Here is a 16,485-nt window from a genome sequence, read left to right as displayed (position 1 = left end):
CAATTGTTCTTGTTATTTATTCAGGTTCAGAGTAGACCGTTAGTATAGGTGGATGGTCAAGAGACTATCGTTCACAATTTATTGAAACGTCTCTGCAATAACTTTTGAGAATTGCAATAAACTTGATCAGTAGCATCCTGTCAAGTTTGTTTACATGGTTATGCACAACTCCTGTGGCTGCCACAACTGAATGTAGAAATATTTTCAAAAAATTCCTCTGAAACTACTGGTCAGAATTATAACAGAATTGGTCACAAGCATAGTCTAAAGGTTCCACTTGACTTTATGTATGGGCCACTTGAGTTAAGGTATGATAAAAATCTTTAAACATATTTACAATAAAATACCAGTGAGAATTTCATCAAACTTGGTCTGAAACATCCTGGCATAAAACTCTTGAATTTGTTTAACAGTTTTGCTTTACCCCTTTCAGGGGCATTTGCAGCGACTTAATGAATTACTTTATGGATCTTAACCAAACTTAGTCTGTAGCATTCTTGGATGGACCTCTCACAAGTTTGTTCAGCTTTTTAGTGGTTGCCTGAGAAGAGCACCGCCTGCCATAGCTCGTGCTGGACATTATGCAAGAAAAGAGTTATGTTTCTTGGCCTTCTTACTCATCTTAACTGATGACACAAAATGTATGAAGAAATTCACGATTTTGCTAGGCCGCTGACTTCAGGTCGCTAGGTCGCTGACTTCAGGCCGCTAGGCCGCCAACTTCAGGCCGCTAGGTCGTTAGGCCGTCAACTTCAGTGAAATGTTGAAATAAACATTTAATACACAACTTATCAAATTCAACATCAATGGAAATGACTGAAACATATCAAAGGACACCAAAGCAATTATTTATGATAGGGAACATCTCTGTGTAACGGACCTTTTGTTCCTTGTCAGTCGCTTACAGAATGTATGAAAAGTAACATATTATAGTGTTGCTTGAATGTGGCAAAGGTCCATCAATATGATAAAGGCGGTTATTAAAACATATTTTCGAATCTACATAACAACATTATCCTCTGTGAGCTTTGAATCAAACATGTGGTATTCATAGTTTTATAGACCAGCCGACATGGGAGAATGGCAAAAAATTGCTTTTTTATTTGATGATGTTATCTCTTTCAATGGTGCAAAACGTCACGAGATTTACTTAGGATATGACAGACGAACGCATATAGAAGACAGAATAAAAGAAGTCAATAATTGACGAAGATAACGTTAAAATCAATGGGAACTATTTATTGTTTATTAGCCGAGTACATTTGTTGAGGAAACGAAATTCTGATAAAGTAAGAATCCGGAAAACGACGTCCACGTTGCCCCAAGAATATGGTCGTCTGCTCGGTTGTTTTTTACAGACACGTCGTCGCCCGATTGAAGGTTTACAATGATCATCTGTGTTGATTGCTCATTAGGATATGCGATGAAGTTAGCAACTGATTTTCCATTTACGTCAAAATGTGCGTAGTAATCTTTACCATCTGTATAATGGCGCCCAGCAACAGTAGCGCAAAATACATACGTGCCGTCAACAGGGGCTGTGAATATGCCATGGTTAGTATGATAGGCATTGCCAATGTTGGTAACTGCGTTATCAAATACAATGTTCTGATTTTCACCCAAGTGTTGTATGTCATGCGGTGTAACCGTGGCAAAGAAAGCTGCCTCTGACTCAACAGAAGCACGTCGTACTCTTGCAGGACCTGCGAATGAAAAATAAATAGAATATATGGAGATAAATACTGTCAGTGCGGAAAGATAAACATCTGGCAAAATGTCTTTTTCCCTGTCTGTGTATTGCATGCGGAGAACTAGAAGCCTGTCTCATCTTGAGAACAAAATAATACATATAGGCCTAAGTAACTGTCGATTTTTGTCCTAGGTATTCTTTATTTCATAGAAAACTACATGAATATAATTATAACAAAACTATATAGCTAAATTCAGTATGAAAATTTATTACCTGACTTGTTTATACGAGTTTGTTTTAACCCAGGATCTTGGTCAATTCTTTCATCCTTGAACTTCTCATCATCTTGTGGCGCGTCTTGACGTCTGTCAGGAACGTTAGTGTGAGCGTTATCGCCGTTTCTTAAGTTTTCTAACTTTTCCAGTCCAGCAATGCGATCTGTCAGAGACCTTTTTTCCAAAGTAAAGTCGTGTTGCATTTGTTCCATTTTCTTCTCCGTTTCAACATTCCTGCGTTCCAGAAGTTCTATCCGTTCTAAGAGTAACTCGAATTTGTCAGCTTCATTTGTCTGAGAAGTTGCTTCGTTGTTTGCCTGAACAGGTTTCAGACAGAAGCAAACCAGGACAACAATGTGACAAGTAAGAAAATTTGCAAGACGCATTGTACTTGTATTCCGAAATCTTATCAATAAGTCAGGAATAAATGGCGAGCTGATAATACTCTTTTTCTTTAGTGATAAGATTGGTTTTGCATTCCATTATAAATATACTAAAACGCAAAAGAAAGTGTGCATAGAGGTTTTTCTTAGTTTGCCTGATATCCATAATAGAAATTATAATTATGATGTTTGGTACCACTGTTTAGCTTATTCAGTTGCCTACAAACCCAAGTAATCTCTCTTAAAAAAAAAAGTAGCGGTTTCTATAGATGCACAGAATTCGATTACATGTGTCAATTAGGGTCAAAATGAAAAATACGCAAACTGTGATATTGGTGTTATTGTGAGTATAATCACGTATTCCATCTCTCTCAATGTTTTTTTTTAGTGTGATTATTTGATCAATACCGGGTATGACCACCAGTTTGTCCGATAACCTGTACAATACGGCGCCTCATGGAATTGACGTAACGTTATACGACGTGTACAGGAATGTTGTTCCATTCGATCTGCAGAGAATTTTGTAGCTCCTGCAAATTGTTAACGACATGTCTTGACCTAACTCTACAACCAAGAGGATCCCAAATATGCTTGACTGGGTTGTGGTCAGGAGAAACGGCAGGCCAAGGCAAGACGTTAACGCCATTGCTGCGTTAGCCGTGTCGTATGCGGACGAACATTGTCGTGCATCAATGTGGCGGGGTCATGTTGATTAATGAATGGAACAGCTACTGGTCTTAACACCTGGTTAATGTACTCGGCTGCATTAAGATTGCCATTAACATTGGCATAAGATCAGTTTTCCTGTTTCCCATGATCCCGCCCCAGACCATAACACTGCCCCCGTCAAACCTGTTTCTCTCTACAACATGCGTCTGCAAATCGCTCTCCTCTCTTCCTAAATACCCTCATCCTCCCGTCATGATGACTTATCGGAAAAGACAATTCTATCCCACCGACGTCTTTGCCAACGAGCAACGCAATGACGTCGTACGACCACAATAACAACGTAAGCTCGTCTTGGTCTGATAGGCCGAACACAATGACGCAGACGCTTCAGAACGGTGTCCATGCTAACACTGTACTGCTCGCAGTAACGGTAGTGCTTTGGAAACGACGCCTGGTGTGCGTCAGTTCAAATTGACGGTCTAATCTGACGTTAGTTATAATAGGGACGATCGATGTTCCTGTTTGCTGGAACCTGGTACGAAGTTTACTCTCTGTGTTTCTGTGGCTATTAAATTCCCGTGAACATTATCGACGGAGTCACCTCTGCTAAGCATCGAGGGCCTGGACATTGCGAGTTTTGAAAATATTCAAATCGTTTTGTGTTTTTCTTACTCCTAAAAGTTGTAAGAAAGTGTTGAGAGATTAGTTGACCGATTTCACATTTGTCCAGACGGTCAAATAATGCAAAAATAACAACACTTGCATAGGGACATTACGTAACATTTAAAGCCATTGTTCAACACGGTGACAGGCGTGATAACCGATATAACTATAGTTATCATAAAAAGAAACGTACACACTTACTTTTGCGTTTGGGTATAGATGTAGGCTCTTGATCCACTATCTACAAGCGAAAAAAACCAAGGACAAAAGAACAACAGGAAAGGTATATCGAAGATACAAAACACTTAAACTTCCGTCAAAGTCTAATGTTGCATTTTTGCAATGTCTGTATTTATAATTTGATGCCAGTTAGTCAACTCAGGAGTTCGATGGAATAGTTTTATGAATATGGTGTACCGTTAGGGTCGAAAATGCCGATTTAGCTTTAAGACAATTCGATTTAGTATGACCCAGGGTCGGACATATTCCAATTAGTATGACCCTTGTTGAGAATTAACTTAAAGCTATTTCATTTAGTACGACCCAGGGTCGGACATATCATATTTAGTATGACCCAGGTTCGGAATTGGCTTAAAGCTATTTCATATTTAGTACGACCCAGGGTCAGACATATCGGAATATGTCCGGCCCAGGGTCATACTAATTGTAAATATGTCCGACCCAGGGTCATACTAATTGTAACTATGTCCGACCCAGGGTCGTACTAAAGATGGCTGCCGTAATTGAGGGTCATACTATTTCGGAATTAGCTTAAAGCTAATTGGAATATGTCCGACCCAGGGTCATACTAATTGGAATATGTCCGACCCTGGGTCGTACTAATTCGAATTGTCTTAAAGCTAAATGGATTTATTTTAATTCAGGGTCATACTAATTCCGAATTGTCTTAAAGCTAATTGGAATATGTCTGACCCAGGGTCATACTAACTGGAATATGTCCGACCCAGGGTCGTACTAATTCGAATTGTCTTAAAGCTAAATAGATTTATCTTAATTCAGGGTCATACTATTTCGGAATTAGCTTAAAGCTAATTGGAATATGTCTGACCCAGGGTCATACTAATTGGAATATGTCCGACCCAGGGTCGTACTAATTCGAATTGTCTTAAAGCTAAATAGATTTGTCTTAATTCAGGGTCGTACTAATTCGATTTAGTATCATACAAATTGAAATTGTCTGACCCAGGGTCGTACTAAATGAAATAGCTTTAAGCTAATTCTCAACCAGGGTCATACTCATTGGAATATGTCCGACCCTGGGTCGTACTAAATCGAATTGTCTTAAAGCTAAATCGGCATTTTCGACCCTAACGGTACGTCATATACAACACTATCTTTCAAATTTTACTATCTATATTGAACATCATTTTAGGTCACTGTGTTGCTTCAAAGGTGGTGGTAGGAAAGCTATGACAATACAAGATATCTTGAATAAAAAGCAGTTGTAGAAAAGAAACTTGTACATTACCATATTCAAAATTTCCTATGTTGAAATCTTTGGGTTTTATAAGTTACAGATCTCCATAAATTTCCCCTGAGGATTTTTAAATAAAAATGGCGCTGATGTACTCGTGTATGAACTCATAGTCGCGCTGGTTCATTAGCTGATACATGACATTGTAAACTGAATGATCTAAAAGTGATCGTAACGTTCCTAGAACAGGGAGGTTGTATAGACAGACAACAAAGACATTTAACAAACATACACAGCATCACGGTGTACACGCATCCTCACTCTTAATACACAGCGTGAAAACACATTGACAGAAACATAAGTCAATAACTGTATAATATACAGAGCTTGATTTCCTTCTTTGTTTAACTGGAAGTCAAACCGAATCATGTTAGAATGATTGCATCAAAGATAAATCGATGATTCAAAGCCTGATTACAAGTTAAGTAGGTTATCAAATACGACCATGAATATAACATGAACGCCAACAACAATACACACATGTCATCCAGCATGTTTAAATGATAATTATACATTATGAAGTGTACAAATTATTAAAAGTTACATTTATTCTGCCTGATGGAATGAGGTAAGAATGAAGAGTTTGTTATTGCGTAACGTACGTACAAAAACGGTACATTATGTAACTGTGACTCATTCTGTGACGTCGTTACTATTCAATGTTTATTTCGTGATAAACCCGGTTTTAGGGGATGGAAGAGAGAGAGAGAGAGAGAGAGAGAGAGAGAGAGAGAGAGGAGAGAGAGAGAGAGGCGTTTTTTCATCACCTCTCATGGACAGACTCGGGTAAACCAATTCAGCAACTTGGTCTAAACAAAACAGAGAACCTTATCATTGGCTAGTTTGCCAATATCATAAAAATACTGAAAAGTACTTTCTTGAAATAAAATGTAGGCCTACATTAAGATCAACATGGTGTTATAGTATCATTTCAAAATCTCGAAAATATCGAATCACACAAAAATACAATATTTACTCATTTTATTACCACATCCCAATTTTAGAAAGTCACAACAATACACATAAAAGTATTTTTAGAAAACGGGGTAGAGTTTGATTGTTTTCTAGAAAATGGTTAGTTACATATCATGAAGGTATTAAAAGCTCTTTTTTGATAGGGCTCGCCAAAGACACTATTTTGTTCCCCCCCTTATTTTCTTCCCTCAAACCCTCAAAACATTTTCCGCTAGTAACACCCGGTCTCTAGAAGGAGGAATACCGGAGTCATCAGCTTCCCATCCTTGAAGGAGGGATTGATTAAAATCAGTTTTAGTACACACAGGTCAGATCCATCTCGAAGATGATTTATGTTCCAATCCACTGATAATTGCCAGTTTCTACCTGAGATTCGTTCGTTTGGTAACTCATGAAAAGATGAATGGATTTATTTAATTTTTAAGTTCACAGGGATGTGATCATGAAATACAGATCAAGTTCACTATTAGTTACATTCCATCATTTTGAAAGAATTTATGAAATGTTTATATCCGTTCGAGAATGTTTGAATGGATCAATGCATTTATGGTACACATGCAAACGAGTAAAATACAGTCCCCAAGTTCGATTTTTGTTATAATCCTCTGGTTTTATAGAGCTATGGTCCTATGTTGACTTAAAATTTGTAAAAAGGACTTTATTTCGTATTTGAAGGCGATATTACGTGGGAATTATTTAGTCTACCGAACGGCTGATCGACAGTTCTAGTTTGCAAATGCTGGGGAATTTATTTTGTGACCGTTTCAAAGATGGTTTAATGATATAAAATGAGAAAATACTACGATGGCATACTTTGATTTCATTGAAATTTTAAATGTTGTCAACAACATATTACTCTAAGCATATGGTAAATTTCAAAAAAACGTTCACTCAGTAAAATTTCAGATAATGGCAAGATATTACACGGTGGGTAACTGTTGAGCATAATATCAAATACATAAGTGCACATATCTACAAAAACAAAACCAATTCACAAAACAGAAAGAGAAAACGTAAATGAATGCAACATATTACATATATTTCTATTTGGGATGATGGAAAATGTAGATGAAATATAAGCACATTCTACGGAACGTGGTCACATATCTATTATATCAAAAATCCTATATCATAGAGTCCTTTTTCCTAAAGGCGTTTTTTAAATGTATAATACTTAATCTTACATAACCACGATGCAGTTTTTTTTTGGACGGCAGCGGAAGTGTCACAGCAACATGGCTAGCTAACGCATCTCGAAATTGAACCGTTATAATACACACAATTCGTTTTGCTGCTTCTATCTCAAAAAACAAGTAGTAAAACATAACCTTAAGAAATTTGACACTTTCAATTTCTATTTGTGTCTAGAATGATACAAATGTCTGGAGTATGTCTGAAATAAACTTCTGGTACATCTTCTGCAATAAGGACTTCTGGTTCACCTTTTGGGATATCTTCCTCATGTTGTATGAGTCACCGTCTTGGGTATAGAATCGGTACTTGGCGATGACCTTGACCTGGTCAAAAGCTTCTTCTAAAACCACTGGAAACTGTAGTTTAAATCATTCAATGTATCTGTATAAATCTTCCACGGATGCATGCTTTGCAGCTTTTACTGTCATATATAATCACTGATACGTGTATACTGAATCTGGTATCCGAAGTACAGGGTATTCATTTCTAAATGTTCTGTACGTTTTATAAAATGATAACACAAATTCCTCTTCGCTTGTCAAATGTGTAGGTTGTGTCAGTAACAGACATGTGATTTCTGATTTATCTTGTATAGATATTCTGTTAAATCATCGGTAGTCAGTCTGCACAAACGTTCTTCTTGTCAGAAGTTGTAGCAGAGCGTTCTTCCTCGTAGGAATCTGTGAAGCACTGGCAATGTTAGAGAACTTTTCACAGTTGATCAATTATGACAATGGTCAACCTGGTAAAATTAACATTACTGTTACATAAATCAGTTAAAAGAAAAAACATATATGAGCCGCGCCATGAGAAAACCAACACTGGCTTTGCTACCAGCATGGATCCAGACCAGTCTGCGCATCCGCGCAGTCTGGTCAGGATCCATGCTGTTCGCTAACGGTATCTCTAATTACAATATGCTTTGAAAGCGAACAGTATGAATCCTTACCAGTCTGCGCGGATGCACAAGCTGGTCTGGATCCATGCTGGTCGCAAAGCCACTATGATGGTTTTCTCATGGCGCGGCTCATATGGGGGTCAAGTCAAAGAGGAGACGCTTTACGTGTTCAGAAGGCTAACTGTACTAAAGCTACTCACAAATGTAGCGTATATTCATTTATTTAGCCTATATGATTCTAATAAAAGAACATTCAAATGTCAGAAAGAAAATCATAAAGTAAACACTGACAAAATCCGTCTGATAAAATCATGTTTTTCTAAAAATTAGTTTTTAATTACAATGTATTTAAAATTTGTTTTATATGTAAACTTGATTTTGTATTTTATGACTGAGCAAACAATGAAGGCAGAGATTACCTTGATCAATTTTATATGATGTTCTCTGCAATAGGCTTCCAGCAATTTCATTTGGAGATCTTCAACGCTTTTAACCTCAACAATACAAAACATCACACCCGAACCAGAAAATCTGAAATAAAAACACAGATGAATGAGGGAAGAAATGATATTACATATTTTTAGCAGCTACTTCATAAGATGAAACAAAAAGCTAGGCGTTTGGAGTGTATACTTATCGCAATCGAATAGAACATAATTATACAAATCAAATATTTGAAATCTACAGATTAATATTCCTGCTACTCGTATATAAATTTAATCAACATAAGAATATAATGAAGTCGTAATGCCCGCTCTTAAATGCCAACAGAACTGTCATTTCTATGGCAATAAGAACGTGCCAATGAAACCTTTTTAATACAGCGGCCATCTCTGTGATACCAGTGACCAGTCTTCCTTCATGTATCGCTTTGGAGACTACTGTCTGTAGCGCCTCTGTCACCTTCATTGGTCTTTCCCTAAAGTGTGATTGAATTATTTGATATTCATTTCATAATAACTAACCATCAGCCTTATAGAAGCTATCAATAGTGTCTGATCGAATGTATCACTGCAGAATCTTTTTAAGTATATTTGTAAGATCTATCTTTATCTCATATCTTATATTTATTTTATGTTTTTTTGTAAATATATCTAGATGTTATCATATCATATGTTTTCTTCAAATAAATAAATCTCTTTTGTACTAAAATTTCTTTGGAGAAAGATTAACTATTGTAGTTTACCTGGTTTGATAAAATTATCGGAAATGGAAGGCCATGATTTTAAGAAAACTTCAGGGTAACACTATGAACTATACTTTCATTTACAGGAATAATTTTTGTTGATCAATAACATTTTTCGAAAATCAACACGGTTTCTTGAAGTTGTTAATAACTATAATTATCGGCCAAAGTACTCGCATTCATTTTCACATAAGCTTAATTATATTGTCAAAAAAGTGAGATATACTACCTTCGGCACATCTTAAAATCTCCAAAACTTCTGGCACATCGTCCGAGGATCATTTCAACAGCTGCCTATTTCGTTAAAGACACGATATACAATAAACGTTTAGTTCCTTCGATTATTTAAATATAATCCGTGACAGTAGACGTTGTACTACGTTTTGTTTATCATCTATTTATATACCATAATAATATGATATGGGCGGGTTAATGTATTCATCTAATATGTCGATTGGATAGAAATTTAAACTTGACCTTAATATTGTATTGTATAACTATAAATAGAGTACCAACGTCATGTGATAAGCTCTAGTTACTACAACAGTAAACAATCGTTCGACCGGTTAAAGAAGTTGCGCAATCTTTATCAATATTTTTTTCTATTTTCGTTTTTGATCCCAAATGTCTGTATCGGAGACCTTACGCGTGCACTAGTTGGCGAATATTATCTCAAGAAAAGAAACAAACCGATTAAACGCTTGAGGAAAAGATAGTAACAAAGTCAACCTAATAAGTAATTTTCACTCCTCCACAAATTATGAAAATCGCACTTACAGACATATGTTGTGCTATTATATATATAATAGCACACTAATGAATAATTATTGTGCCATCAAATTAAAATAAATAACAAGTCTAACACCAAATGTTTATATATTACCATGAAACATCAATAAGCCTAAATTCTTTCTAGTCATTTTGGAAAAAGCTCAATAAAAACACATGTGTTGATCAATCAATCCTCTGACATGATAACATCTAAACTGAACATTCCCAAATCAGCTCTATATCTATTTTTAGAATTACCCTATAACAGTCAGCAGGTTTATAGGTAAATGGCTGTTTATATAAACTCAGTGGATTGTATGCTGATTGTATGGTGTTACGATACATATTCTTTTTGTTTATATCATGTCCTAGAATTCGGGTAGACCGGATTACAGAAAACACTTGTTATAACTTCTCAATCGGGAAGCCTCGACCATCTCCGGAATCCTCCGTTAGAATAACTATTGTGTAGCATAAAGGCCGAGGTGATCAGAGCGATAACTTCTCAGTGATGATTTACATGCAGTAAACTTCTTTCAGACCAAATTGCTCCTGTTAGGTAGATTATCTGATTCAAGTTGAATTTTAGATTGACTAGACATTAGTTATAAGAAATAAAATTTCAGAAAACTATTATGGTATAATATTACATATTTTTCTGAGTTTTCAGTTTCTGAAAATGCTCACAATATTCATGTGAAGAGAGGACCTCCGTAGCCGAGCGGTTAACATCACTGACTTTGAATCACTTGTCCCTAATTGATGTTGGTGGTTCAAAATCTCGCTGATATTAGAACTCTTCATGTGAGGAAGTCAATAAGCTGACTACCGGAAGGTCGATGGTTCTACCCAGGTTCCTAGTCATACCTGAAACAACCTGGGATCTTCCTCTACCACCAAAAGCTGGAAAAGTCGCCATATGACCTAAATTATATAGGTTCTGACTTAATCCAACAAAAAATGTAGATAGAGAACGTATTTTGTTGGAAGTGAACGCATTTTTTCTATTTTTTCTTTCTTTTGGATAAAGAGAATTTCTGCAAAATTCATAATGCTATTATTAATCAATAAATTTATCCATTTATGACAGTTAAAGCCATTTTCCTCTTCAAAAGTTTTGTTGATCTCTAGTTTGACACTAGGGGTCAAGGTCATTGAAATAACCCAGGGTGAAACTTTCACATGTGTCTATATGATACCAACAACTGGACGTGTAATACTTGTATTTTTGGTATAGATATCAGTATTACATGTACTGGTTATTCGGTGTTCTGCATCATCGATTCATCAGTAAACTAAAATGAATCTATGATTATGTCTCTCCCCCCCCCCCCTCCCCCGATCCCACCCACACTCCCACTAGGGGAGACATATTGTTTTTGCCCTGTCCGTCCGTCCGTCACACTTCATTTCCGATCAATTACTGGAGAACCATTTGACCTAGAACCTTCAAACTTCATAGGCTCGCAAAGTAGACGACCCCTGTTGTTTTTGGGGTCACTCCATCAAAGGTCAAGGTCACAGGGGCCTGAACATGAAAAACCATTTTCGATCAATAACTTGAGAACCACTTGACCCAGAATATTGAAACTTCAGAGGATGATTGGCTATACAGAGTAGATGACCCCAAATGATTTTGGGTTCATTCTGTTAAAGGTCAAGGTCACAGAGGCCTGAACATGGAAAACCATTTCCGATCAATAACTTGAGAACCACTTGACCCAGAATGTTGAAACTTCATACAATGGTTGGACATGCAGAGTAGATGACCCCTATTGATTTTGGGATCACTCTATTAAAGGTCAAGGTCACAGCGGACAGAACATGGACATCTTTTTCCGGTCAATTACTTGAGAACCATTTGACCTAGAACCTTCAAACTTTATAGGTTGATAGGACTTACAAAGAAGATGACCCTTATTGTTTTGAACATGGAGAACCATTTCCAGTCAGTAACTTGAGAACCACTTAACCCAGATTGGTGAAACTTCATAGGATGGTTGGATATGCAGAGTACATTACCCCAATTGATTTTGGGGTCTCTTTGTTAAAGGTCAAGGTCACAGGGGCCTGAACATGGAAAACCATTTCCGATCAATAACTTGTGAACCACTTGACCCGGAATGTTGAAACTTCATAGGACGATTGGACATGCAGAGTAAATGACCCGTATTGATTTTGGGGTAACTCTATTAAACGTCAATGTCGCAGCGGACAGAACATGGACATCCATTACCGATCAATAACTTGAGAACCATTTGACCTAGAACGTTCAAACTTTATAGGTTGATAGGACTTACAAAGAAGATGACCCTTATTGTTTTTGGGGTCAATCCATCAAAGGACAAGGTCACAGGGGCCATCTGTCCGTCACATTTCATTTTCGATCAATAACTGGAGAACCATTTGACCTACAGCCTTTAAACGTCATAGGGTGATAGGGCTTACAGAGAAGATGACTCCTATTATTTTTATGGTTACTAGATCAAAGATCAAGGTCACAGGAGCTTGAACATGGAAAACCGTTTCTGATCAATAACTTCCGAACCACTTGACCCAGAATGTTGAAACTTCATAGGTAGAGTAGATGACTCCTATTGCTTTTTGGGTCACTTGATCAAAAGTCAAGGTCACAGGGACCAGAACATGGAAAACGGTATCAGACCAATAACTTGACAGAACCTTCAAACTTCATAGGATGATAGGACTTAAAGAGTAGATGACCCTTATCGTTTTTGGGGTCACTTGAGCTAAGGTCAAGGTCACAGGGGCCTGAACATAGAAAACACTTTCCAATCAATAACTTGAGAACCACTTAATACAGAATGTTGAAACTTAGTTGGATGATTGGACATGCAGAGTAGATGACCCCTATTGATTTTGGGGTCACTCGATCAAAGGCCAAGGTCACAGGGGCCTGAACATGGAAAACCGTTTCCAATTCATAACTTGAGAACCACTCAAGCCCAGAATTTATGACTTGTACATCAGAAAAGCAAGAAGTAAGTAGTCCCTTTTTTTCAAATGGCAGATTTCAAATGGCAGAGAATCATATTTCAATCTCTTGTGAGTAACGTGCAGTCTTCAAAGATAATCACCACAAACACGTTACCTGTAAAAAGCAGGGCCTACATGTAAAAACCTCAAAGTTTAAGGAAATGAAACACAGAAAAAAGCTAGCACGTTTTTGGGATATTGTATCTGGAATACCGATTTGGCGGCCACTGTGTACCTTACGCTGTATTGTTCTACTGTAGACTACTGGTATACTTTAGCAGAAATGGTTGCTTTGGGTATCAGAAAGTAAAGATAATAGGATTTCTAGCAAATACTGGTAGGCTACGTTTAGTATTTAACCATCTTTGTAAAAAAAAGGGGGGTTGTCAAAATTCGGAACACAGGTGTGAAAATTTAGAACAAACTTGTCGGTATTGGAGTTTAAAGGGATTGAACACCAAACATGTGTACAAGAAACCCTTCTGGTTATAGAGGCATTACTTTAGCTCCTAGTATATATAAAGTTCATTGTTATATTCTTAATAATAGACTGGCTAAATGGTCTGAGGAAAATGACGTAGTTGCTGATGAGCAAAACGGATTTCTTAAATCTCGAAGTACTACAGACCATTTAAATCCTATAGCAACTCTCATTGAAACTAGAATGAAGAAAAAACTGTCAACGTATTGTGCGTATATTGATTTTAAGAAGGCATACAATTTTATAAATAGAAGCATATTGCGGAAAAAGGCTTGAAAAGCTAGGTTTTGACGAAAATTGTAAAATGTTGAATGCTTTGAAATCATTGTATGCTAATGTCAGGTCATGTGTACGTATTAATAATTTAACAATTGAGTGGTTCGATGTCAATACTGGTCTCCGGCAAGGATGGAGCCTTTCGCCTATTTGATTTAATCTTTACATAAATGACTTTCTTGATACAGTTAAAGCTTATGGTTATGGAGTTGACATCGGTAACAACGAGAAATGTTGTATATTGCTGTACGCCGACGATATTTCTCTTATAGCTGTGTGGTACTAACAGAATGACAGTTAGTCCAACTAAAAGGCTGTTACAAATGTAGTTCATTGTAGACCTAAATGTGTATATTTAAAGAACTATTGTCTAATTCACATATGGACCAGTAAAACTGGACACAGTAGATAGATATGTTTATTTTATACTCTTCTGTGAAATAATGAAATTTATCAATGAAATAAAATTGATATTTTCACTGTTTCAAACAGTGAAAATATCATTTTTATTTTTCACTGGTAGATATCTACGGAACTACAGTTGAATGCGAAATGATATGAATTATAAATGATAGGAAATTCCTTGCAAAATATTCTTCAGTAAATGTAAAGATGTATAGAAATAATAAAAGGATCATAAATATGTACATTTTATCATAATAAAATGTCAAAGAAATCAGAAAACGTTATAAAATTATTTATAGTTTTTTCTACAAAGACATCCTGACGTCACGACATTATCACGTTATGTTGTGATGCACGTGACGTTGTGCGGCAAACTGAATATATTTTAGTTAAAACCATTAAAAATGCATAAAATAAATAGAAAATTTGTTTGTTTCAGTGTAAGATAGAAATATATTTCACTCGTGAACACCATAATTTAAATTTTCACTCGTGGCTCGTGAAAATATTTCATTACAGTGTTCACTCGGTGAAATATATTTCGATCTTACACTAAAACAAACAAATATCCTCTATCTATTTGGGTCTTGTTCAGGCCGAGTTCCTTGACTTTAACATCGTTTCAAGGATAGTTTCACAGTCAGCTGGAAGAGCACTAGGTTTGATAATTGCTAATAAGTTCAATAAGGCCGGTGGTCTTCCACTGGATATTTACAAAGCCAGTGATTGCATATGGTGCCTCCATTTGGGGAACAAAGTCCTTCTCATACTTGCAGAGTAGGTGCGGTGCACCATCGCGCCATGCGGTTCTGTCTAGGTGTAGGCAGATACTCGCCCACTTCAGCCATTAATGGAGATCTAGGGTGGTTTACACCGCACATAAGACAGTGGCAATCAATATGTAATCTCTGATCTAGATTTAGTCTAATGGGTGTAAATAGGATTAACAGAAAGATTTCTTGGTATGGGTATGATAATGCTAGAGGAAATTGTAGAAACTTCATGTATAGAGTGAAAACACATCTAAACAATATAAAGTGTAATCAGTTTTATGATTTATCTCGCCCTATTGTCAAGTCTTCTATGAAATCACATGTAACAGCGAAAATGATGTCGGCAAACAATAATTCTTGGACTGCAATTATTAATAACCCCAATAGTAGGCGGGGAGTAAGTGGAAATAAACTTAGAAAATATAGAATGTTAAAAACTGAAACTGAAGTAGGTTGTGAAAACTATTGCAAAATTGTAATGCCTCGAATACATAGATCAGCATTTGCCAAATTTAGAGCAGGGGTAGCCCCAATACGTATTAAAAAAACTGGCCGATTCGAGGGTCTGCCAATTGTAAACAGAACATGTATGTGTTGTTGAGGATGAGTTTCATGTTTTATCTAATTGCCTGCTACGCGTATATGATGAAATAAGGTATGATTTGTTACAAAGGGGCTGCTTGATAATAATTTCGCAACTATGTCAGATAGTGAGAAATTTGTATTCCTTTTCACCAATAACGATATTATACGACATTGTGCCAAAACCTGCTTCTTGATTCTAGAACGTAGGCGTTTGTCTGCGTGTAAATAGTTTTACTTATTCATTGTAAATTTATAACAAATTAATGCATCATGATAATACAATTCTAAATTTCACTAAAGTACATCTTCTTACTCGTGTAAAGTTGCTTTTTATGGAACTGATTGTACCATAGTCAAAGTAAAGTATTTGCTCATAATACCCTATTGATAAAAAATTGAATATTGTAGTAGATTTGAACTACAATAGTAAATGGTATTGTCATGTTGCATATGTATTCACAATGTTACTGTAGATGGGTAGGCTACTTGATTATGTCAATATTTGCTCGAAATTCATAAAGAGTTATACAGCAATTACATATAAAATGCTTTTTAAAAAAACATGTAATGCATGCATGCATGTGAATAAAGAAATGATACTTATATTTCGTTTAATTGTTTTTATTTTATATATTCAATATTCTGATTAATTAAAATTTAAAGGAAGCTGCCCTTAAATATCACTTTATTTTTAGGGTTTTGCTTGGATTTCATTTGAGGACTTTTTCCTGTATTGCAATTATAAATCATCTATAAAACATTATGTTGG

At 36.2% G+C, this 16,485-nt stretch overlaps 2 protein-coding genes across 2 annotated transcripts in view; both read right to left on the bottom strand.

Moving 5' to 3' along the window:
- The window catches only part of LOC123524507 (uncharacterized), a 41,360-nt gene extending 31,529 nt beyond the window's left edge, over positions 1 to 9,831 (bottom strand). The window contains exons 1-3 of the mRNA XM_053538814.1: positions 9,658 to 9,831; positions 9,054 to 9,161; positions 8,662 to 8,773 (exon numbers count right to left, since the gene is read on the bottom strand). Coding sequence (XP_053394789.1) covers positions 8,662 to 8,773; positions 9,054 to 9,161; positions 9,658 to 9,710 — 273 coding nt within the window. The 5' untranslated portion in view covers positions 9,711 to 9,831. The remainder of the gene's footprint in view (positions 1 to 8,661; positions 8,774 to 9,053; positions 9,162 to 9,657) is intronic.
- LOC123524506 (uncharacterized) lies at positions 1,225 to 3,637 on the bottom strand. The gene is made up of 2 exons (XM_045302751.2): positions 1,964 to 3,637; positions 1,225 to 1,703 (listed from the first exon to the last, which is right to left on the bottom strand). Exons 1-2 carry the CDS (start codon positions 2,349 to 2,351, stop codon positions 1,249 to 1,251), a joined length of 843 nt encoding a protein of 280 aa, XP_045158686.2. The 5' UTR covers positions 2,352 to 3,637; the 3' UTR covers positions 1,225 to 1,248.
- Positions 9,832 to 16,485: the final 6,654 nt, after the last annotated feature.

This window comes from Mercenaria mercenaria, chromosome 3 (genome assembly GCF_021730395.1).
Source record: "Mercenaria mercenaria strain notata chromosome 3, MADL_Memer_1, whole genome shotgun sequence".
Taxonomy (NCBI): domain Eukaryota; kingdom Metazoa; phylum Mollusca; class Bivalvia; order Venerida; family Veneridae; genus Mercenaria; species Mercenaria mercenaria.
The sequence above is the reverse complement of the archived record's forward strand: the minus strand, read 5'-3'. Positions and strand labels throughout refer to the sequence as shown.

Bases quoted from the DNA above. Each gene is read 5' to 3' on its own strand.
- LOC123524506 (XM_045302751.2), bottom strand. From the start codon at position 2,351: ATGCGTCTTGCAAATTTTCTTACTTGTCACATTGTTGTCCTGGTTTGC. The intron at 1,704-1,963 runs GTAATAAATTTT...TTTCATTCGCAG, and splicing joins AACTCGTATAAACAAGTCAG to GTCCTGCAAGAGTACGACGT.